Genomic DNA, 23,646 nt, shown 5'->3' with positions numbered 1-23,646 from the left:
AGATTTTAAAGCTTCTTAAGATGAAAACATTTTAACCAATGTGATAAGTTGATATAAAGTGTCTTTTAGCTGTATTGAAAGTTTTAAAATTTACCAAAACAGAAATGTTTCACTCTGTAATATTACTCATTTTCTGCAAGAATAGCTGCTAGTATCATTAGACCTCATAATTATTTTTTTTTAAATTCTGTCTGAAACCAAGACAGCTACATAAAGAGTTTCATACTGTTTCTCACATCACAAATTACAGAAACAATCAGATCGAAAGACCTGTATGGATATCTGGTGGTCTCATGGTACTTAAAAAACACAAACATGTTCCTAAGGTTAGATTATTTTTTTTAATTTTCATTGTTCCATTTTCTACCTTAGAAATCTTATTGTATTTGAATTTGAACACTTTTACTCTGTCTAATAAAGACAGAATGGACTCATAGAATAATTCAGGTTGATAGGAACCTCTAGAGGTCATCTGATCCAATGATCTGCTCAAAACGGAAATAACTTAGAAGGTAAATCAAGTTGTTCTGACCTATATATAAGGACCTATAACAGATGCTGTTACTGTTTCCAGAATTTGTACTTTACGAAGACCAAGCTGCTGAGGCCGTCTAACAGTGCAATGCACTTTAGGATTTCCAGAAGGCATGGTGATATTTCCTGACAGTCAAAGATAGTTCTGCCATTACTATGAAGAACATATAATCCTTGTTGTCATTTGCAGATGTGCCTCTAGGAAGGATAAATAATAAAATAATAGGAAATCTCTCTGAATAGAATTAATCTGACTGTACAAGAAATGAAACAGAGGGGATGTTGCAAACTGTTAGTAAGCTGGCTTTATTTTATGCATTAAAAAAGCAACTGCTTATAAGTTGAACTGAATAATGTGCTAAAGTCAAGATGGAAGATCCTATTTCCATATTTATGTATCATAATGTACCACAATTTGGTACCTTGGAAGGACTTATATAGGCCAGTTCCTCAAGTGTCATTTCCTCAGTCCTATTAGCTTCAGTAAGCATGAGGCATGAATGGAATGTAGGATCTGAACTTTACATTAAAAGAAATACCTTTATGAAATAGTCTTTCAGTCTGAATGCATTGGTATGATGGCAATAATAACTTTACTTCAGGAGGTATCCCAGCAAGAATAACGGCACACTTCAGGCGGTACAAGGTGCTTAGCAAATGCACATAATTTTACTAGTCAGTCATCACAAAAGTGTATTGTAATTATAGGATACAATGATTTCTTTCTGAAAGAAGAAAATGTCTTTCACTTGCTGCCTCTGACTTAGGCCTGGGATTAGAGAAACACAGTACATTCCTTAAACAGCATGAATTCTGCTTTTATAAATGAAAAGGGGAACTTTCTTGTGGCCAGATTTTTTGGCTATCTTGACTATGTGAAATTAAAAATGATGTGCTATTTGTGTCAAGTAGTGGAACCAATTTAAAAAACTCACTTTTAACTTCTTGGTGCTGGAATCACAGAGTACCACCCATTATGAAGTACTGGTGCACTTTGAAAACCTTGCTTAAAGAGACTAGCTATTTATTACTATTAAGATCCTTGGTATCTTGGGCAGCAGTCAAGACTGAAATTGTAAAAACAAAAATAATTTTATGTTTCCTCTGTTCCATAATGGTTTGGCAACCAGAGAGCTGAGGTTTTGGACCTCAGCTGAGCGGTCTTCAAGTTATTGCATGGTTATGTATTTTTAGGATATGAATATAATAAATATCTCATACACTAAAGGAGAAAAAAACTTTTATTCTTTATGAATTCATTGCTGTCAACGGTTTATGGGCTGGTCCGGCCCAGTTCCGTGACCAGCAGGGCGGAGGGATCTGCAGATCCGCGCCTCTGGGAAAGGGGAAGCAGGGGACCCCAAAATACTTGAAAACAACAGCACTGATCTGAGGTGGAACAAATGATTTTACTAAATATAGTATTAGTAAAATACAATGAGAGAGAGAGAGAGAGAGAGAGAGTCTGTTTGAATTGTATAGACCTCACCACAATGCTGGGGTGAGAAGTGCAGTCCAGTTGAGTGACTGAAGTACAGACGGCGAAGTGCAGATGGCGAAGCGCAGGCGGCGAAGCGCAGACAGCGAAGAGCAGGCGAAGAAGAAGGATTAGGTGACCTTGCATGGAGTTATATCCCCTTGCTGACCGCAAAGTCTCCTGGGGAAATGTAGTTCTTCTCCGACGGATGAACATTCGGCAGATATCAAACCCCACCCCCAGTGCATTACATGATGTTATGGTGTGGAATACTGATGACCAAAAATCATAAAACCATGACAATTGCTTCAGTCCTCATCATTTGCTGTTATAATTCTCATACATGAAAATACTAGAATGTAATTTAGTATGATAACTCCTTTCCAAAGCAACATATCACTGTAGTATTTTCTAACGCATTGCATGGTTTTCACTACTGTTTTCTTATTGCTTGTTACTAGAGAATAATTTAACTGTCCCTGCTCAGGTAAAGATTTAGTTTTGTTCACTTGTCTTTGAATGAAGTGTATGGACATTTATGTCTTTGTGTTCAAATTAAACATTTGAAGTACTTCTAGACATTTAAAATCAATATATATATACTCCTTAGTTTTGCTTAAAAAGACAAATATTTAAAATGCATTAAGACTTGGCTTCAGGCTTCTTTCTTTGTATTTCTGGTAAATGCTAAAGCAGAGAAAAAAAAAAAAAGAACACTTAAAACAGGGAGAGGCAAAGAATCCTCCATTGTCTGGTAAATCAAGCAAACAAGAATAATGAATTAAATTACAGGGAAGGATAAAATGCAAGGCAAGGCAAAGCAAACAGAAAGCTGACACAAATGCTTTTAAAACCAGATCTTAGGAAAACAAAATTAACTTTCACTTAGTTCAGAAAGATAAATGAAGTGACGGTGTGTGCTGACCCTTTGTTTGCAATAAGGTATTTCACATGGTAGGTTTTAAAGTAATATAAGGGTTTCTCCATGTTATCCTGTGGTCCTTTCTTGCACAGCTAGTGCCATTGGAGTTAATGAAACCCTTCAGTAACGTTGAAGTTTCTAGTTGTTATTGGTAAGGATTCAACAGTTTCTTAAAACTAAGTAATTACTTAGTTTGATACTGTTATATCAGAAGACTTGTGTTTAAACAGCTCACTGTTTTCTAATCATGTATTTAAGCTGGAATATATTTGTACTTGAAAGTATCACTGTGGTCCAGATGGTTCTTTGAAAAAGATCTCACTGTTAGTTATACTGATGTATACATTAATGTATTTCATCTTTCTGTGTGAATCTACTGGATCAGCAGAGGCTGACTGGGGAGTATGCATTATGCTCAGTTGTATTTAGTAAAGTTCTCCCTGGGCACAGGAATCTTTGACTAGATCAACTGTTCAGCCATTCACCAGGAGATATTGCATAATTTTACTTTTCCATGTGTGCTACAATTGACTCAGGTGCCTATATCCTATGGGCTTTCTCAGCTTCTTTCCTAGTGTAGTGGGTAATACTATCAGCTAGAACTTTAGCGGGATGTTATTCCAGAGTTAAAAGAGTATCTTGTCAGAAATATTCTCTGTGTGATTCCTTCTCCTCCCTTACTTTGTCTCACATAGGCCTAATCTAATTCCAGGAATAAAATTTTTGTTATCCTAATACTGATTTTTAAGATCTCTGACTTTCTGCTTCCTAGAAGAGAATTAAAAGGCTAAAAATAGGTAGTTTGCATTTGGTTTATGTCCAAATGTGAAGAGATAATGGTACATCAACAAATAATACAAATGGTAGAGCAGACAATGCACAACTTCTCAAATAGTAAGCAATGTATTAGTTGGACAAGTGGTAAAGTTTTAAAATCATATTTACCATAATGGTAACCTCAGGGCTATCTCCCCTGCGATGGAAACAATGTTAGGCAGATTTTTGAATGTCACAGTTTACAGCCTTGCTTCATGTTTCCAAAGACACAACAGAAAACCACTAATGATTGCCTTTCACTCGCTTCCAAACCACCATACCTCTCAGGGTGGGTGGTTAAAGCTCTTGGTGTGAGACACTTAGGAGAAAGTTTTTCCAGTGATTAGTCCCTAGGAATGTAATTGGAATTGGTTCAGAGTTTGCCAGGAAATGAAATAACAAAAGCCAAATTAGAATTACCTATTGTGGTAACAGAGCAAAGGCAGCACAGAGCACGGAACAGTGATTTTGCTTAGCTGATACCCACTGACATCTGCTTGAAGGCAGAGAGTGGCTGTACCATACTACATTAAACTAGTTCTAACATTTTGTCTGGTTAACTCATATGGTATGACATATTAATATTCACAAAGAGTGTGATGTTCACGAGCCCTCAGTATGACCTGTTATACTCTAGAATTCCTTCAGTAATTGTGAAAATGTAAGTCCCCTTTTTATTCTTAAACTTATTAACTGAATACAAATTTAATTTCTTTTGAACTTACGTTAAAAGATCATATAGAAATGTAAGTACAATCCAAAGATGGATAGACCTGCAGTCAGACTTCAGACACATGTAGTATCAAATTGGGAAATTATTTATCAGACCTAACTCACTTCAAGGCTTTGAAAAAATTAACTATTCAGCTAATAAACTAATTCCTAGCTGACTTAACTTTTCAGGAGAAAATTCATTTTCAGAAACAGTATCCCCGGGATGTTTGTAAATCTTTGTCTTACATCTTCAGACAATCATACCTGGAGCAATCCTTCCATTCCTATTGTGAGTAAAACTTTCGTGGGGTACTTAGCGTATCAAGATACCTTTCATCCACTGTGGGTTAATAACTGCTACTGTAAATGCTTTCTCTAAGTTTCTGGTTTGGCATACCATGATGCACACACCATGAATGTCCAGTTTAGGACCTTTGGGAGAATTTTGCATGCACTGTACATGCAAACAACCCACTTGTCTGATTTTTTCTTTGCATAAGGTATGAGAAAGCAGTAACAGGTTCATGTCTGCATCTCCTCCCACAGAGGCTTTATGATTAAGGTGGATGTGTACCTGGCCTCCGGAGCTGGGAAGAACTCCCACATTCCCTACCCTTTTTATAGCCTCTTCACCTACATTAAGATCCGGATTTGTCAGAATTAAACAGAAGGCTTTTCAGTAGGTGTAGAATGATAGTAAGCATGGATTTGTTTGTGATTTTTTCATTGAATTCTATTTTTGAAATATTAGAATGTCTGGCTATGAAGGAGCAATGTAGGAAGCTTTTATTCAAGCTGCAAGCAGCTATTATGAAACTTAGAGTTTACACGAGGCAAATTTCCTTGTAATAGAAAACCAGAGTGAGATGTTGTTGAACTTACTTTACATAGGATATTGTGTGTGGGAAAGGCAGTGGGAGTAGAGGTAATCCAGAATAAAGATGAGTCCAGATTTAAATATTTCAATACAAACATCCTTAAACCTTTAACCTTTAAATCTTAAACCTAAATATGGACACAAATGCTGTGGCTCAAGCCCACCTTTAAATTACACACTCATTTTTAATATCATTTTTTGAAAGGATTATTAATGTATTATGCAAAGAATGTGTTCTATAGAAAGAAAGTTTGTTTTAAATGGCGTAATGTAAGGAACAAAATCTTTGCTATTTAAATGATACTGCTTATATTCCATATAAGAGCAGGAAACCGTACATTTTGCCTTGTTAATAACTGTTTATTGAATGAAGTTTAAATGTCAACTGAGGATTTTAGTGTTTATTTTAATCATACTCCCTGAATAGCTGATCACTAAAAAGTTGACATGAATGCCATGAATTTCATAGACAAATATTTGACATTTTGGGTTTTATTTATTTATTTATTTATTTTTACCACTGGGTGAATCAATACACAGGCAGCTAAAGGAGCCAGAGCTGTTTTCATTTTAGTCTTATAGGAAAGCTTAGCTACAGTGACTGAGAGAGAACACTTCAGAAGCATAGTTTTTACAAGGGAACATGCATTAGCTCATCAGTACAGCATTTTATAGTTAGTTAAAGGTACGTTCTGTGTCCCTATCTATCCTAAGATTGTTTGACTGTTCACTTTGCATTACTTATCAACCATAAGTTAAATAAAACACTTAATCCTTTATTATTTCTTGCCCTGTCGTTAGCTTCAGGATTCAAATGTTAACAAGAAATTCCATTACTCACAGAAGCATAAATAGCTTGTAAATCAATACATGAGAAAATAAGGTGTTACGATCAAGTAGTGATAAAGATCATGTTTTGCTTCTCTGAAGTACGCTGAAGCATGTCCTCCCAAACTGTTTTTCAGTCATTCTATTGTTACAGTATGACACTGTCATAAGTAATAAGTATTGAATGGGTAACTTTATAATAATCATGTTTTCAAAACTGAAGCAACTAGTATTAAATAATAGTGCTTCATTTATTCACTTTTTTTTTTCCTCCCCACATTTAGGCCTTTCCCATATATTTTTGCAGAGCATTTCCAGCAATTGAGTTTTATTAGAAAAAGCGTTTCTAAAAAGTGATACATTTTATGACTTTTTTTCTGTTGAGAATGATGACCTGATAAACAGGGGAATGAAGATCTGAGGGAGTGAAGATACTTCATAATATTGTATCTCAAATACTGAGTAATAATTCTTGGTGTGGAAACCTGGGTAAATTGTGCTGGAAAATAAGCATTGCCATTCATCCTTGTGCCAAAATGGCATCTTGGAAGCACTGATTTATTGAACTATTTCCACAGTTGTAAAGGTGTATTATGGGTTGCGGGAGCAACTTATTCCTATTTCTTACAGAATTTGTGCACAAATAATCATTTTTCTTTATGCAAGACTTAAATTTCACCATTTACCATTTCACGGTTTACCATTTACCATAGCACAGTTTCATCACTTAAAATAAGTAATTTTTGTCCTGGATTGTTTTGTGGTGGTATCCTATTCAATAAAGTATTTATATAGAGATCCCCAAAGCCTTACTGTAACTTTACTCTAGAAACAATCAAGCTAGTTGAAATGTGTTTCATGTGCCCTAAGCTGACTTTGCCCTGTGCTGTGATATTAAATATAAAATCTTTACCTGATCTGGTTAAACTTTGCTATGGCCTATTTTTATAGCAGTAATGCTGCAAGACACACAATCCAGGAAGGGAATTATGTAATTTCATCATATTTTCTTCTTCCTTTTAATCTAAGACAATCAAAGATATGTTCAAGACCATCTTTTAGCTGTAGTTTTATACAGTCATTAATGTCTTGATCCTACTGAGTACTAAACTTTCTTGCCTGATCCATTAGCTGCTCATAACTACTGAAGTCAACACAACTGTTCCTGTGCTTAAGTGCTTTGTTGAAACAGGGCCAGAGTACTCAGAAGCTTGTAAGATCAACACTCTCCATGGTAAGAGAAAGAAGCAGTCACAGGCCCTTCATAAGGAATCACTGTAGTTCTCTCTGTGAAGCATCATCTTTAGCAATTGGCTTAGGTATGGGCAGAACAAGTTCTTTCAGTAATTTTCTTACTGAATAACTTCTTAGAAATTGCAATTTCATTATGGTACTCTAATTGAAGGATGGTTGAAGATAGCAGGTTTGTGTATGGCAAGTTATCTTCCAAACATTGATAACAACTGCTTTCTTTTACTATATTTAATTCCAATGAGGAAATATATCAAAGATTGCTTGAAGAGCATCAATAACAGGATAACTTTGCAGAGATACTCATTTGGAATTAAGGGATCTTTTTTTGGGGTGGAACATAAGAGGGAGAAAGTCACAACAAACATATTTTCAGCATGATTTAGAACATCCCCAGATCAAGGCATTTCTAGCTAAGGTATTTGGGTATTTTATTCATTGAAGTTAGAAGCAAAAGAGCTAAGCATATGTGGAATTTTAAGAACGTGCTCATGTGATGTCTGAATGTTTTCTTAAGTCTAGGAACTCATCACACACTACAGAAAATTTACCTTAGAAATAATAGAAGAAATAAGTAATATTACCTACTAATTTCTATGGGAGGATTAGTTGTATGCAACTGTCTGAAATGCTGTCTTGCTTAGGCAGGTGATGTCCATTTTGATAACTTTAAGTGATTTCTTAATGTGATTATTTTAAGGTATTTTTATGGGTACAAAAGGAATTGTTTGATTAAGCTGCCTGCTGTAACAGTCCTTTAAGGAGTTCTGAAGTGGCTGTACTGTTGACTAAATACACAAGCTTAGAGTTGCTCAAATGAGTGCTAGCACTTAGTATCTCCTGCAAATCCCATATTTTCAGTTCTAGGAAAGATGAATTATTGCAGTTTATGGTTATCGTATCAGTTTTTTTCATGTCAGAAGGTACGTTTTCTAACTACGATAGCAAGAGAGTTATAAAACTTGCTAAAGTCTTCTAATTGGAAGTACAGAATCTAGAAATTTCCTAACTATTAAGAGGAAGACTGATTATATACAAGGATTCTTTACAATGTGAAACATGAAATATCAGAATTGAAATGAAAGAATTGAGCATTTTTTTGCTGTGTGATAATCTTATTCTAGAATGAATGGTCGAGCTTGCCAATTAAGCTGCTAGAGAGCAGTTCCAGTAAATGCTGGATATTCTGTATATATTAACTACTCAAATTATTTTTCTGAAGATGATACAGCTGTGTGTTAATACATGTATTAACTTCAGCTGGACTTAATGCAGAACCATTAGCTGTGGTGATAGAAGCTGACATTCACCTAGGCTGCAGCTTAAACTGTTTATGTGATGCATGTTGTTGAGTTTGTAATGGACAGCTGAAAAGAAAAATCTTAATAAAATTAGAGTAGTAATCTCAAAGGAAAGAGAAAAGGAGGATAGGATAAGCTTTTGTTTCGCTTGTGCACACAAATCCGTTGCCTAAGAACTAAACTCTAAAGCCATGATCTTTATAAGCAGTTTCGTGATACAAGTACATGTTTCTGTCTTATTTTTTGAAGTATCTTATGTGACCTTTTAGATCATTCCATACATTTTGCCTCCTGCTCTAAGAAAAATTTCTAAATAATATAATAAGGTAATTTCTAAAGCAAGCTCATTATTTAATATGCATACTTCAAGCATGCATATACACTGAGTATTTCATGCCTCTAGCTGTACATAATAAAAAAGTCTCAATTTTCCTCATTTTTCACATTTTTTTAAGAAGTCTCAAATAGGAGACTTATATTTCATTTTTTTTCAACCCAAATTACTTAAGGTGAGAAGTGAAGGAATTTTAATATTGAAAATAAAAATATAGGAATGTGTCTTAATGAAGAGTTTTGGATAAACTTAGCTGTTGTTGTCATGAGGAATTCCATTTTATGGCTTCTGTTGTACATATGTATGTGCATACAAAAATTAAATGTTAAAATACAGAAAATCTTGATTTTCAATATAGACTGTTACCAGAATATAAGATGTGAACATTATCAAATATAAGGTTCATTTCTTAATTTTGTTTAAATAAACAAATACAAAATTATGGTTGTTAAAACTTTCATCATACATTTACAGTCCACGTTGAGAGGGCAAGGAAGAGAGAAATTATTATTTTTTTTTTAGTTATTCCTGATTTTCTTGCTTGAATAAAGACGTTATCGGCTGTTTATGAGTAGGTTACTTAGGGTTTGCTAATGCAAGAGAGGAGAAACAGGAAGGAAGAACTGCAAGAGGGCACTGTCTTCTGAAAAGCTTATAGTTTATGTAAGAAATGGAGGTGGAGCTGTAGAATCCAAACAGATTTCCTCTCTGCCAGGAGCTGCAACTAACAGATATTTTGGACACATTTCTAGAAAAATGCATAGTAAATCTCTGGATGGCTGCTGAGATGTTGTAAGCTCTTGATTCTTGGGCTTTTGTAGCTTTACAAAGAGCAGAACAAGTTACATGCAGATAGTTTAAAATAATAAGTTCTGATTATCAGCGAATATGCTATCAATAGCAGATTCATTGTGTGCTTGTGGCACAAACTGTACATTTTTAACATAGCAGGAGTAATATAGCAGAACATTGCTTTCAGGTCCCAGGAGAGGGGCACAAACAGGTGATAGGCAATAGAAACAGACTAACTCAGATGAAACCTGCTTCCAGATGTACTGTGAATTTGTGCTTCAGAGAAGCATAACAAATGGGAAAGCCCAGCAACCAAGAGGCAAGTGAAAGCACATCCAATTATTTATTACTTTTCAAATGGAAGGGAACAATCACAAAGCAGCAAGTTATTTCTTTAGGTATCTTTGAGAGAGTATTGAGCTTCCAAAGAGAATTAGCATACACACTGTATTGCTAACAGCTGATTAAAAAAAAAAAAAAAATCAATTTCAAGGGGGCTTCTCATCAGTCTTTTTACCAGAGTACCATCTGAGCTAGTTTCAGACACTGCTTGTTTTCTCTTTAATTTATAATTTTCCCCTTCTGCATCCCACTTGCTTGTAGCAGTCTAATGCCAGAGCAGCTCTAAGGGCATCACAGATATTTGTTTTCACTCCTGAAATGCACAATCAGGCATTTGGTATTAGTGGCTATGTTATACCAAGTTAATTAATAGTAACAAACATGTAATTTTGCATCTCCTATATAAAGACAAAGGAGAACCAGAAAAATGACAAGATGTATTGTCAGTATCTGGTGAGTTTTTCTTCTTTTGTCTAATTCTTAATTGCTCTTCTTTCACTTTCTTTTGCAATCAGTCTTGAGAAAAGCAACTGTAAAATACAGTGGCTACTTCTACAATTATTTGTAGGGACCTCAAAAAAATGAAGATCTGGAAATTGCTTGAAAGTTTATGGTACTGATACTTATGTAAGTTTTGTCCTTGATTTAAATGGCAACTAATTCCCTTTTCTGAAAGGGAGAATCTCAGAGGCTTGCAGACATTTTCACATACCTCCAGGCACACATTTCTCAAGTACTGCCAGTGAGCAGTGTTGCAACACTGACAATATAAACAGTGTCAAGCAATTGGTACAAGGTCAGTCCCATCATATGCAGGATGCTTGGAAGAAACAGAATTGAGATCTTTTTTTAATGTTCACATCAGTAGATGCTTACATTTCTGAAAATGCCAATTCTCTGTTTTTAAAGTTATTCCTCTTAGCTGATGTATGATTTAAATTATGAATGTATAATAGTTCATTTTTGTTAATGAGTGCTTATGGACAAGTGAGGAACTAGTAGCCCTAGAATACTTAAACTCTGTTTGTATCCAAACAAGCTTGAAAAAGTTGCAGTTGTGAAGCTGTTATTGTAATATGTCTTTTCCTCTTTTTTTGACCCCTTTAGGTATCAGCATGAATCAATTCCAAGTCCACTCATTACTGGAATCCTGTGCACACAATGACACCAAGGGACTTGAGAAAGTAACTGAGCTGACTTATGTAAGTCTTCATTCAGACTTCTACTTGACTCTGAATAGCTCCTAAGCTGCAAGAGAAAGGATAGTTCTGCAACAAAGCACAGTTTGGTTTATACTTTTTCTTACATAAGATAGAAATGGTTCATCTGGAGTGGTTTTTGTGTTTGTTTGTTTGTTTTTTTAATCCAAGCTAGGCTAATATTTTTTTGTTGGTGGTGGTGGTGCTGTTCAGAAGACTAGCAGGCAAACAGATTTAATAAATACTTCTACGGCAGATAGAAAACAGCTGGTTTTATGATAAGAACTAGATGTCTAGAAAAGTACAAATACTGAAGAGTAATAATAGCAGTTATAAACTAGCATGGTATTTTTAGACGCAAACGTGGTTTTCAGAACTGAGAAGAACAATAGAATTAGAAAAATAATACAATAGTTGGAAAATACTAGGCATTAAATCTGAAGGTTGGACACAGATAAGGAGAAAAGCTCCATGTAATGTCAGGAAAAATACATATGGGGGGGGGGTATTCTTCATACTGAAATAAAACATAATTCATCCTTTCTTCTTAACTTTACCTGTACTATCAGATCAATTCAGTACAGTTAATGTCATATAAAACCAGAATAAATAAAAAGAAAATAATTCTCATGCAAGAGGCTGTTAGCTTGTAAGGTTTATTACCTCATGAAGTCAGTAAGGCAGATGTTAGAGTTGGATTAAAAAAATGATTGTGGTATAATGATATGAACAGTCTCAATATTTCAAGTTATGGTCAATGAACTTAGGAAAAAGTTTGTATTTGATAAGTTTATTTCCAATAGAAATCAGGAAAGATTACTTGTATATCTGGCCAAGTGCACTGTGGGATTAGTAAATTTATTTATTTTCTATCATTTTACACCAATTTGTACAATTACTTTGTATAACTATGTGGGCTCATTCATATTACAAGTGATCAGAAGACATCTGCTGCGACAAAGGGTTTGATAATCAATATGATAATTCAAGGCAGATAAAGAACTTAGGCTTCTGGTGCTGAGCATTTAGGCTTTGTCCAGGGTCCATGCACTTTTAAGTTAGACAATTTGCCATTTTTAGAGTGCATTTTGAGATGTAGGTGAACATGAAGCCTCAGTAAGTCTAGTCAAAACCCCAATTGACTAGCAAGTATCTGCTTTAAAGATTGAATGAGAGGATAACCTGAAGTCTTGCATAAATGCACCAGCATCTTTAACAGATATCAAATTGCAGTCATTTATAAAGCAATGGAACGTGTACTTTAGTTTAGTTTTGCTTTTTTGTTTGTTTGTTTGTTTTCTTACAATGAAAGTAGAACCAACCCTGTTAGAATTATAGGGAGGAGTCAAACCTGTTAGAGTAGTAGGTAGGAAATAGGAAATGAAGTCCATTCTCAGCCCAATCTATGTCCCATTGAAAATGCCCTTCCGCATGAAATTTTGGCTAATGTAGTTTGGGATTAACTTCCAAAAAAAGTTGGTGTGAAGCAGAAAAATACTGGAGATTAATGATTCCAGAGAGAAAGAAAAATATAAAAGTCCATCGAAGACCTGGGACGTTAGCCAAGAAAGTGTACATTTTCCCAGAAAAATGTACATTTTTCCAGAAAAAAGCACGCACACACACACATACACACATACACACAAAACAACTTCTTTTCCTCATAGTTTGATTTGTGCTTAAGCTTTCAGATTGATTTTCAAACATATTTTATACAACGTTAAGAAGTTACCATGACAATTACACTTTGTGTAAAATTTTATTTTTCTATCATTGTCTTTTGTCAACGGTTTATGGGCTGGTCCGGCCCAGTTCCGTGACCAGCAGGGCGGAGGGATCTGCGGATCCGCACCTCTGGGAAAGGGGAAGCAGGGGACCCCAAAATACTTGAAAACAACAGCACTAATCTGAGGTGGAACAAATGATTTTACTAAATATAGTATTAGTAAAATACAATGAGAGAGAGAGAGAGAGAGAGAGAGAGTCTGTTTGAATTGTATAGACCTCACCACAATGCTGGGGTGAGAAGTGCAGTCCAGTTGAGTGACTGAAGTACAGACGGCGAAGTGCAGATGGCGAAGCGCAGACAGCGAAGAGCAGGCGAAGAAGAAGAATCAGGTGACCTTGCATGGAGTTATATCCCCTGGCTGACCGCAAAGTCTCCTGGGGAAATGTAGTTCTTCTCCGACGGACGAACATTCGGCAGATATCAAACCCCACCCCCAATGCATTACATGATGTTATGGTGTGGAATACTGATGACCAAAAATCATAAAAGCATGACATCTTTAAAAGAATTTTGCTGTGTAATTCAGCTGTGGATTTTACCTTCCTGATAAGAAAACAGAAGTAGTAAACATACTAAAGAGGAAAGTAATTGATTCATAGTACCATGCTGGACTTTAAATGCATTAAAAAAGCTAAATGTAGACAAAGCCTGCCATTTACAGCAATTTATTTCATCTTTTTAACAATTATTTAATTCAATTAGTATTTACATCCTCACATTGCTACCTCATTGCCACTATGCAGGAGACTGTTCTAACTATTGTAAGTTAGATGCATTCGTATAGCATGGTGAAGGAGCTGTGTAGAAAGTATGGACCTTTCTGAATGCCATGCTAATGTATTTTACTATTTTACAATTGAAAATAATTATAAGGTAAGTATTGTTTGCTTTGTTCGATGAGAAAAGCTATGTTGGAGTGTGTTAATTGTGTCAGTAAAATATTTTATTGGAGAAAACTTTTCATCATCTGCCAAACTCATTTTTCAATTATTTTTCTATTTTTTTTTTCCCTAGGGATCTGTTTGCATCATGTTCTCTTTTGCTTTTCTTTTTCTAGGAGAACTACATGATTCTGAAGGACCTGTCATTTTCATGCAGATATAAAGTAACTGTTTTACCTGCAAAATCTAAAAGTCGTTTTAAGGCTGAGAGTATTTTCTTTGTCACCCCACCTTGCGCTGTGTTTAAAGAAAAAGCCCATAAGCACATTAACTGTGCTGCTGAAGAAGGTAAGACATGATCTGCAGAATTTGCCAAATAATTTCAAATGCACTTAAAATCACACAAAAGAAAAAGTATGTAAAAGCAATTCTGCAGTGGAATATGAAAGATTCAGAACAACAACAAAAAAGATGACTAATGCTTATGCAAAAAATCAAGTAAAATACAGTGCAACATAGATTTTGTTACCATGTTGCTGCTGTGTTTATTAGGTTATAATTTTAGAGGGTTGTTTATAAACATATGATGACATTTCGTATTACAGTTTTTGTTATGTAAGGAGCAAAACCTTCCCATATATTATATATTCACTATAATGATGAATGATAACTGTTATTTCAATTCTGTTAATAACTGTTAATTCAATTCAGTGGCATGATCCATCTTTTGAATGTTCTAGTACTCAGCTCAAAAGCTGCTTTTTCAGTTTGATTTAGTTTTGGTTAATACTTCTGTAACGTAGCAAAAAGAGACAATCATACCTTTGACAGTGTTGCCACAATCCAAGGTATAGCTGAAAGGTTATTTGAAATCACAGAGTGATGGAGAAAGACTTATACGATCTGAAGAGAAACCAGTGCTTTGGCAGGGGGGTTGGACTCGATGATCTCTGGAGGTCCCTTCCAACCCCTACAATTCTGTGATTCAATTCTGTGATTCAATTCTGAGAAATTTTTTGGAAGGGATTTTGGTATCAGCTAATCCAGCCACCTACTCGAAGTGGGTGAGGTCAGCTATAGCTTTGAGTAGCCAAGTCTGGACATATCTACAGCAAGAGAGTGGCACTCTCACTTTGAATTATTACTGCCCCCCACTGCTCTGTGGCTCACCTCAGAATCCTGCTGTCAATGGCCACAATTTCCTGCCCACTTCGCTTGAAAAATTCCAACATTATAATTTTCTTTCTGGACAACTGCAGCTCAGGCATAAGTTTCACCTAGCCAAAGTGTGCCTGTTAACTTGTAGTACAGTTTTATAGCATTAATTTTACTTTTTGCCTACATAATGGAGCTCTGTGATATGTTATAGGTTTTCTTTTCATCTCAGAAATCAGCTCAGATATTCTGAAATACAGAGAACTGCCAGGATGGTTGCCAATCAATGAAGCATTTATAATTTTACATGGCATATATTTTCTTGCCTGTCACCTGTGGCTGACAGAATTTGATTTGAAGTTTGAACTTGACCCAGAATGCTGATGGAATATGTCAAAGATAGGTTTTTGCTAACACCTGAAAATGCAGTGGCAGAACCATGTAAAGATCCTGAGTAATACAAAAAAAGAGCTCTGTCTGACCTCAATTTGTGAAATTAAATGAATATTATTCACCACTACTTCTCAAAGTTTAGCTTATCTTTTTGCTTTCCAAATTTATAGTGCCAGTTCTACCCAAAGTGTTGGCCAAACCCGAGAATCTATCTGCATCTTTCATTGTTCAGGAAGGTAACATTACCGGTCATTTTTCCTGGAAGATATCTAAGACAGTCCTTCACCAGCCCATGACAGGATTTCAAGTCACATGGGCAGAAGTAACCACAGAAAGCCGACAAAATAGCTTGCCCAACAGCATCATTTCACAGTCACAGATACTGCCAGCAGTAAGTTGCTCATTCATTTCCTTTTCTAGTGGCTTCATAACTGTGTGTATATGTGGTGTATTTTTATTTTTTTTAGTGGTAATGAAGATGTCACACATAGCATTTTCCTTCTCTGCAGGCATGTTGGAGCAGGAGATGCCTTAATTTTGTCCTTAGAAATACAAAGCACAGCTACTCTTCTCAATTGCACATCAAAAATTTTAATGTGTACAATTGTCAAATCAGAAACTATTATCTGAGAAATGCCCAAAGGGAGGAAAAGATCATCTGTATGGCAGTAGATAGTTTTTGTTTTCTTTTGGTGATCAGGCTGTTCAACTTGGTGATTACTGTAGTTTTACTAATTACTTGGTGTCCAAGTCAATAAATTTCATGGATTAAGTATTGCTTTTTTCCTTTGAGTTTCTCATTTCTCTAAGTAAAATAAAGATCATTTCCCTTCTGTGAATACTTGCTGTTGTCCAACAAATACATAATTAGAAGGAGAACTAGAATTCACTGTTTGTTGAAAGTATCAGAACAATTAATTTGAATTCTTCCTCCTTTTAGCTTTAAAATGGTCTTTGCTATTTCAGTTCCTCCTCTGGCAGAAGCAAGTGAAGAGCACTTCTTTCAGACTGCATTGCCAGATCTACCAGGGTCGACAAAAGGATTTAGGCCGCTGGCCTTGATCCAAAGTCTCCTAACAGTGCTGGGAGTCTTTCTGTGCACTTTAGCAACGTGATAGATCAAGGCAAATGTGTCACAAGCAGAATTGCCTGAAAGTCTTTTCACAACATTTGTTTCATCAAAGAATGAATAAAATGTTGTGTTGAACACATCCTACATTCAACACATTTTCTAAAGTCCAAAACAAGATTCCCACAGTTTTATCGTCTTGCAGAGTGCCCTAAGGCTATGGCCAAATTTCAAAGCCAGTTTTCAAGCAGAGTAACAAAGAGTAACAAAGTTGACTACAGATGCTCCAAAACTATGTAGGAAGCTGCTATGCACTCTGCAGAGCTGTCTTCTGCCACAGTTGTGCAGTCGTAATGAGATCCACATCAGTTCATTGAGAGCTCAATCAACTTCTGAAGCAGAGGCACAAAGAATATATATCCTTGATCTCTTCAGCAGGATATGTTGCAGGATTATCTTGAAGAGGTTACTTCTTCACAGACGTTAGAATGCAGACCACAACCTTAGTGAAGTTACAGGCCATAGGATGTTATTCTTCATTTAAAATTTCTTTTGTTTTGCATATGGTTTATTCATTATTACTATTTCATTTTTAAGCATTTGCTTCTGTTAGGTCTGGGATATATATTATGTTTTATTTAAACATTCCTTTACATTGTGTTTTAATTGCTTATCTTTGTTTTTTCTCTGATTTTGTTACTGTAGAGTCTGGAGATTTCATATGTTTAATTATTTAACACCATATGTATCCATCTATTCATGGCGCCTGGTTAACTTGCACAAAACATTTGCTTCAGTTGAAATAGTATCTCCTCCCTCTCAGACACCACCACAGTGTAGGGTATTTCATGGTGAGGATCATTCATTCATTCTTGTTGGCCATCTGTAATTGTTAAAATTTTGTAATTGTGCATCCAGGGCTGAAATGCACATGTTCAGGGAGCATCTAAAAGAGCAAAGTGAGTGTATGAATGTGACGTAGGCATTTATCTCTCTTTTCACTGAGTATTTTATATGCAATGGAAGAGCTTCAGCAAGGGTTTTTGAGAGTAGCTGCATCTAAGTATTATCAGTATACTGATTTGGCATAAAGCTCCACTTTTACCTCTGCCTTTCCCCTTAGATTTCTGAACTGCCAGGAATAGCAACTTATCAGTTTTCTCACAGCCCACTTTTGTCCCTCTACTGTGTGCTTGAGATAAGATCTTCCAGAACAATTTGCCATGCAAATTCTGTCTGATTGAATGAGCATACTCTGTGTGCACTGTCCAGTATCTCTGTCCCACTGTCCTGTCCCAGGAACTGGACTACATGATGCTTTTTCACTTTTTGAAATAAGGTGAATTGGAACTTCAATTCCTGAATGTCCTCCTTAGTCAGATGTTTTTCTATTTAGGAGCATTTATAAAGTTACTCCAAAAGTTTTTAGCCCAAGTGTGAGTGACCAGAGATACAGAGCAATTAAAAGTAAGGGGAATACAGATATTTCATATGCCAGAAATGGGAATAGAAGAGCTGATCTTTATGTGTAATCTGGGTCAAACTTGCTGAAAATAGTGTAGCCACACTGCCAGCTCCAACAGGGGCCCTAGCCCTGAAAATTGTCTTGTTTCATTTTCCCATTCAGTAGAATTTACAGAAAAATGTAAAATAAAAACAATTGCATTTAATGAACTTTTTTTTTATTAAAAAAGAATATGTAGTACATATGCTAAATCCTTTTCACAGATTTCTAAAAAAATAATTTGTGAGTGCCGAGAGTGATAGAACCTTGATTTGTGTGAGTAGAGCAACTATGCTTTATTTTTAGATTCTAAGAGAATTAATGTAATTTATTTATTAGGATCATTACGTACTCACCGTGCCCAATCTCAGGCCATCAATGCTATACCGACTGGAAGTTCAAGTGTTGACAACTGGTGGGGAAGGACCAGCTACTATAAGATTGTTCCGAACACCTGATCTTCCTCCATTTTTACCACACAGTAAGTAGTGTTTTGGCATGTGGTTATGTGTTTAAAAACTTCTACACAAATAAACAGGTTGCTTAAGTCTTAGAATCTTTATTAGCTCCAGTAGAAGTCCGTAAACATAACATGCATGACAGTATTGCTTTTTTTCTCTGTTATTGTCCATCAGCATTGATGTAATCAAATACAGCCTTTCTCTTACTCATTTGCTATGACCTTACATTTATCACTGCATTCCATTGCAGCTCTTTGGTTTATGCCTATAGTATCTAGGATTCAGAGCTGGTCTCTCCTACAAATACTACCTAGACATGGGATTGCTTAGGTTAGACTGTTTGAGAGTCTGTTATATCTATTACCTGACCATATTTCTAAAGCTGTACAAACTTCTTAATAGTTTTAGTAGCTTCAAGCATTTTATTACTTTTGGAAAAGAACAAGTCAGTATTATGAAGCCCAGCAAAATTTACAGTCCATAATTAATCTGCATGAATCCTTTTGTCCTTTTTCAGTCCCACTGAAGATGTCTGGACTCAATATGTGTATAATCGCCAGCACAGACATTTCACTTACAAGCTGAAGGCTTGCAAGCTGAAGGGCTCAAGAAGTCTTTACAGTAAAATCTGATAAATGATTGTATTACGTATTCAGGCTTTCATATCTGAATACTCTTCTATTCTTTTGTTTAGGACCTCATCTGAAACAACATCATCCTCACCACTACAAGCCACCCCCAGAAAAGTATTAAACTGTTTAAGATGATTATACAAATAACTGAGAGAAAAACTGAGCTCCCAAATGGAGGCTAGGAAAAGGCACATCTATAGAAGCAAAGAATCCAGTTTTCCAGTGGAAGTTACCATGCTGTACAATCTGTTTCTACTCTTGTGTAGTTTAGTCATGAAGAATTTTATTTCTACCAAGGCCAGGATGAAGCATCCAAGAAGTACCATTTCAGTACCACCATTATTCAACAAATTGAAGAATGCATTAAACTCAACATGTTGGAGAAAATCAAATGTGTTGATTATGTTTTTGTATTTTGTGTTTAAAGTAGATTGGAACAGTGAAGTGTGTACAGTTATTTCTCTTAGTGGCTTCGATGTTATTATGTGAGAGGTTTTCCTGTGATGTACACATACTTTTGAACACTCAGAGGCCATGTTGTCGTCAATATGTTTAAATGATGTATTTTACTTAAAGCTCTGCCTTTCAACAGTTTAAACCCTAGTGTATTTTGCTCTTGAAGAAAATACCTATTTGTCTGAAATAAATGTATAAGTAAACTAGGTACCAGAACCAGAATCCCTTAAATAAGCAAGATTTAATAACTGCAGCATCACTGCAGAAGAGAATGATGGTACATGTGCATAATCAACCATCTCTTCTGAAGTAACATTTCTGCATGTAGATCTTATATTAATAGAGTTAACGGTCATGTAAAATGTTGATACTCCATTCACTGTAAAGAAGTAAATGACAGTTAATACAATTGTTTTCAATTAATGATGATTAATACAATTTATTTATAGATCCTAGAAAAATTATCTCTACGATGTTGGTTGTTATCTTGAAAAGAAATTCTAATTTTCTATCTAAAACTTGAACAGTTAACATTTTAAAAATGGAAATTATGAGGCACATTTATTATTCAAGTAGTTGTAGAGCTACTTCTTAGCTTCTCTGTCTTTTGATGCACAAATCTCTATTCCCCATGGATCTTTTGAACAGAAAGAAGGATGTATTGGCTCCATGAAGAAGAAATACATGTCTGAAAAATGAGGATAACAATTACGCTTCTTACAGTAGAGCCTTCAAAAAACAATCATACATAGTTTGTCAATACCGAAATGTATAATTTTGGGTGCATATGGGGTAATACCACAGGGAGAGAAAGAAACTGAATTAATTTCTGACAGTTTTTTCATTCCAGTTTTTCTGCATTTCTGTATTTGCTATTGAAGTACTCTTTTTTCCTTGTTCTCTTTCTGTTTTCCCTGATGTCTTTTTTAATACGCAATGAATGACCAAGAACTTTTCCAGATAATTTCTATTGCTACATCCTTTGGGAATTTGACAGTTGATTCAAAAATATTAAATGCTGAGTTACTTTTATTTGCTTCCTCTGCCACTCTGTCACCTCCTTTCTTTCAAAATATATTAACAAGTTAACAGATAAATTCTTAATCAAATCTGTAGGGTAGTAGGTTTGTTTTCAATTTTGAAAGAAGGCCAATGTCTCAGATTTTTTGAGGGGTAAAAATGTTTGATGTGTACTGTTCAAAGAAAAAACAGTATAAATTGAACTTGTGTGCAGCATTGCTTTGACATTTAAGTTGTGCAGGGCGTAAAGTATGGATAGAAGGGATCTCTGTGATGTTAGCTGAGAATAGTTTTAAGTGGGATCAGGGTAATACTTCGGACTTCTTTAAAAACCTTTGTCGAAATCTTTACATTGGAATCTATTCCAGTTATGCTGGAGTCATTCTGTAGTGATTTGATTAATGTTAATGAAATTATGTTGTATTGATAGTATAATGTTGCATGGATGTTGGTTTTTATTACAATGATGCTAAACCTGGCTTGGAGATAAAATGGAATTAGCAGCTCTGAGTGATCACGTCCTTAGTCTTAATTGCTGAGTGGCAGCCTTGTTAGAAGAATTGAGAGGAATCAGAATTGTTAGTGTTTGCTGATGTCTGTTTCTTTGAAACACTCAACTTTTAAAAGTAGTAACATACTTTTAAAAGAATATGGAGGCTGTTTCCATTAAAAAAAAACAACTTGGTTGATAAAGTAGAATTGTTTTAAGAGTTATACAAGATTCAATGAGAAGTAAATTTATTTTTTCTTCAACAAATGAATTTATCAACTCACCTTTCAAGTGATCCTCCAAATAAAAAATAAAAAATCAGTGAGGCTCATGCATAGATGCTAAATTCACAGCAATGAGTGCTTTCCTAATTATTCTTCGAATTTAGCAGTGCTGATTTAAAATTGCTAGTGCCTAATTCATAAAGCCTTGTTTGCTGAATTGTACAGGTTATTGTCCTAACTTACATTAGATCACATTAAACATTTAATTCAGTAATAGACTTGTAATTCACTGCTTGATTCACTAGTCAAAGATTTATTTTCTCTAATGATGTTGTATAATACAGAATGAATTTAGATATTGGGATGCTTTTAGGTACTCTGCACCTTTACACTAACGTATTGTTTCTTATGTACGATTCCAGTGAATCCAATGGATTTGTCCATTGGCTTCATGATGCATTTTGTTTATCCGTATTTCTGAAAGAATTATTGTATGCCATTTTTGCTGTCTGCTTTGTGACTTTTTATTGGTTCACTGGGGATTCTTGTTTGAGAAGACAACAGTATGTTCTGATTATATCTTTTTAGTTGTTTATAGAGGAGAGGAAAATCAAGTGAGGCAGAACTTGTGCTGTACTACTATGTGTAAGATCTTGAGTGTTCATTGAGAATTCTGCACGTGAAGAATAAATAAGAGGTCTGACTTCTGAAATGTTTGGCATCTTCAACTTAGTGGCTTCAGAAAGAGCTGAGGTGTGGCAGTGCTAACATTGACATTAATGTTTGGCACAGTCACAAACAAAATCAAAGAAATAGTCTTTGCTAACGTGAATGGGAATTTTACCATTTATATCAGCAGAAACGCATAGAAACCTAAATACTGAATAAATCTATTTGACAATAATTTCATCCCCGCACTTCCTACAGAAGTCATGCAGTTTCAGATAAGCAGGCCCTGATTCAGGGAGGTGCACAGAAAAGAAAACTTTGATATGCACAGAAGTCAGTGGGTCGGAAGTATACTGCAACATCATAGAAATTTTTATTTTTGTGTGTATATGTAAATGTAGTTGTGATATTAACTTATTTATTAATTCATTTTCTTATGCTATGTGCCAGGTATATTCCTACTGTTTTGATCAGTATCTGTGAACATCGATGACTAAAAATAATGTTATGCAAACTTGTGCATTGTAACCAGGAATATGATGCTAATAAGCTGTTGCATGTAGTTTTAAATAATTAAGAAAACCCTTTATTTAAAAAATTGTAAATGAATACCTGCAGATGTTAATGATTATATATGGTTTTGCATGCCAAAACTCATTGTTCAGTTGTGGGCATGAAATGTAACGACTGTATTACCTCTACTGAATATATTACTAAGGTACAATTTACAAAGTTATTAACAGAGCTCTATATGTAAAATTTTTTCCTTTTTACTTAATTATATTTTAGTAGAGGTAACAGAACTGTTCATCTGTTACCCAAATTGGCTGTAGAAATTACATTCCTATAACAGTCATTTATAGTCAGTATTTATTTATGTATGTAATACAAAACAATGGGTCTTATGAGTCTGTCCTTTTATTTAGAGAAAGAAAAATGCTTCTTGTAAAAAAAATTTGTTAAAAAAAAAAAAAAAAAAAAAAAAAAAAAAATGTAAATAGAGTCTGATTTCTTTCATGCATTATTTTCATGTTTAGAGTTTGTACATACTGTTTAGTTAATAAACTATCCTACACTGAAGTCTTGCTACATTGTCTCCTCTGTACAGGTTTCCCTTTTTTTAATTTATTATGGAGATACAGAGTCATCTATTAAAAATCATACTATCATTGGTACATCTACATTTCATTGTACATGAAGTTACAATATTTTATATTCCCTGTTTGCTACTATATTTTGTTTTCTTTAGAAAGTTATAACTTAGATATAATTTGAGATTTTTATGTTGAAAAGTAATTATTGAAATAAAGAAACAGACACAAGACACAATCAAACACCTACAGTTGCTCTGTTTTAATGGACTCGCCCACAGTGAATTTTTCTTCAACCTCTGTGATACTGTTTAAAATAATTAAAATGTTGCTAGATCAGTGCTAGTGGCCTGAGCCTGCAAGTCAAGATTTCCATAATTCAAAATCATGGTGAAATCTGTGCGTACTCCAGATTTTCTATTTAA

At 34.9% G+C, this 23,646-nt stretch overlaps 1 protein-coding gene across 1 annotated transcript in view; it reads left to right on the top strand.

Annotated features, from left to right (window-relative positions):
* The window catches only part of ANOS1 (anosmin 1), a 131,078-nt gene extending 108,017 nt beyond the window's left edge, over positions 1-23,061 (top strand). Inside the window, exons 10-14 of the mRNA XM_042868410.1 lie at positions 11,296-11,390; positions 14,234-14,405; positions 15,776-15,996; positions 18,518-18,659; positions 19,334-23,061. Coding sequence (XP_042724344.1) covers positions 11,296-11,390; positions 14,234-14,405; positions 15,776-15,996; positions 18,518-18,659; positions 19,334-19,392 — 689 coding nt within the window. The 3' untranslated portion in view covers positions 19,393-23,061. The remainder of the gene's footprint in view (positions 1-11,295; positions 11,391-14,233; positions 14,406-15,775; positions 15,997-18,517; positions 18,660-19,333) is intronic.
* The last annotated feature ends 585 nt before the right edge of the window (positions 23,062-23,646 follow it).

The sequence above is a fragment of the Lagopus leucura genome, unplaced genomic scaffold, assembly GCF_019238085.1.
Source record: "Lagopus leucura isolate 7727_CA_CO unplaced genomic scaffold, USGS_WTPT01 Super-Scaffold_100001, whole genome shotgun sequence".
NCBI classification, from domain to species: domain Eukaryota; kingdom Metazoa; phylum Chordata; class Aves; order Galliformes; family Phasianidae; genus Lagopus; species Lagopus leucura.
Note: the sequence above shows the minus strand (reverse complement) of the source record. Positions and strands in the feature narration are given on the sequence as shown.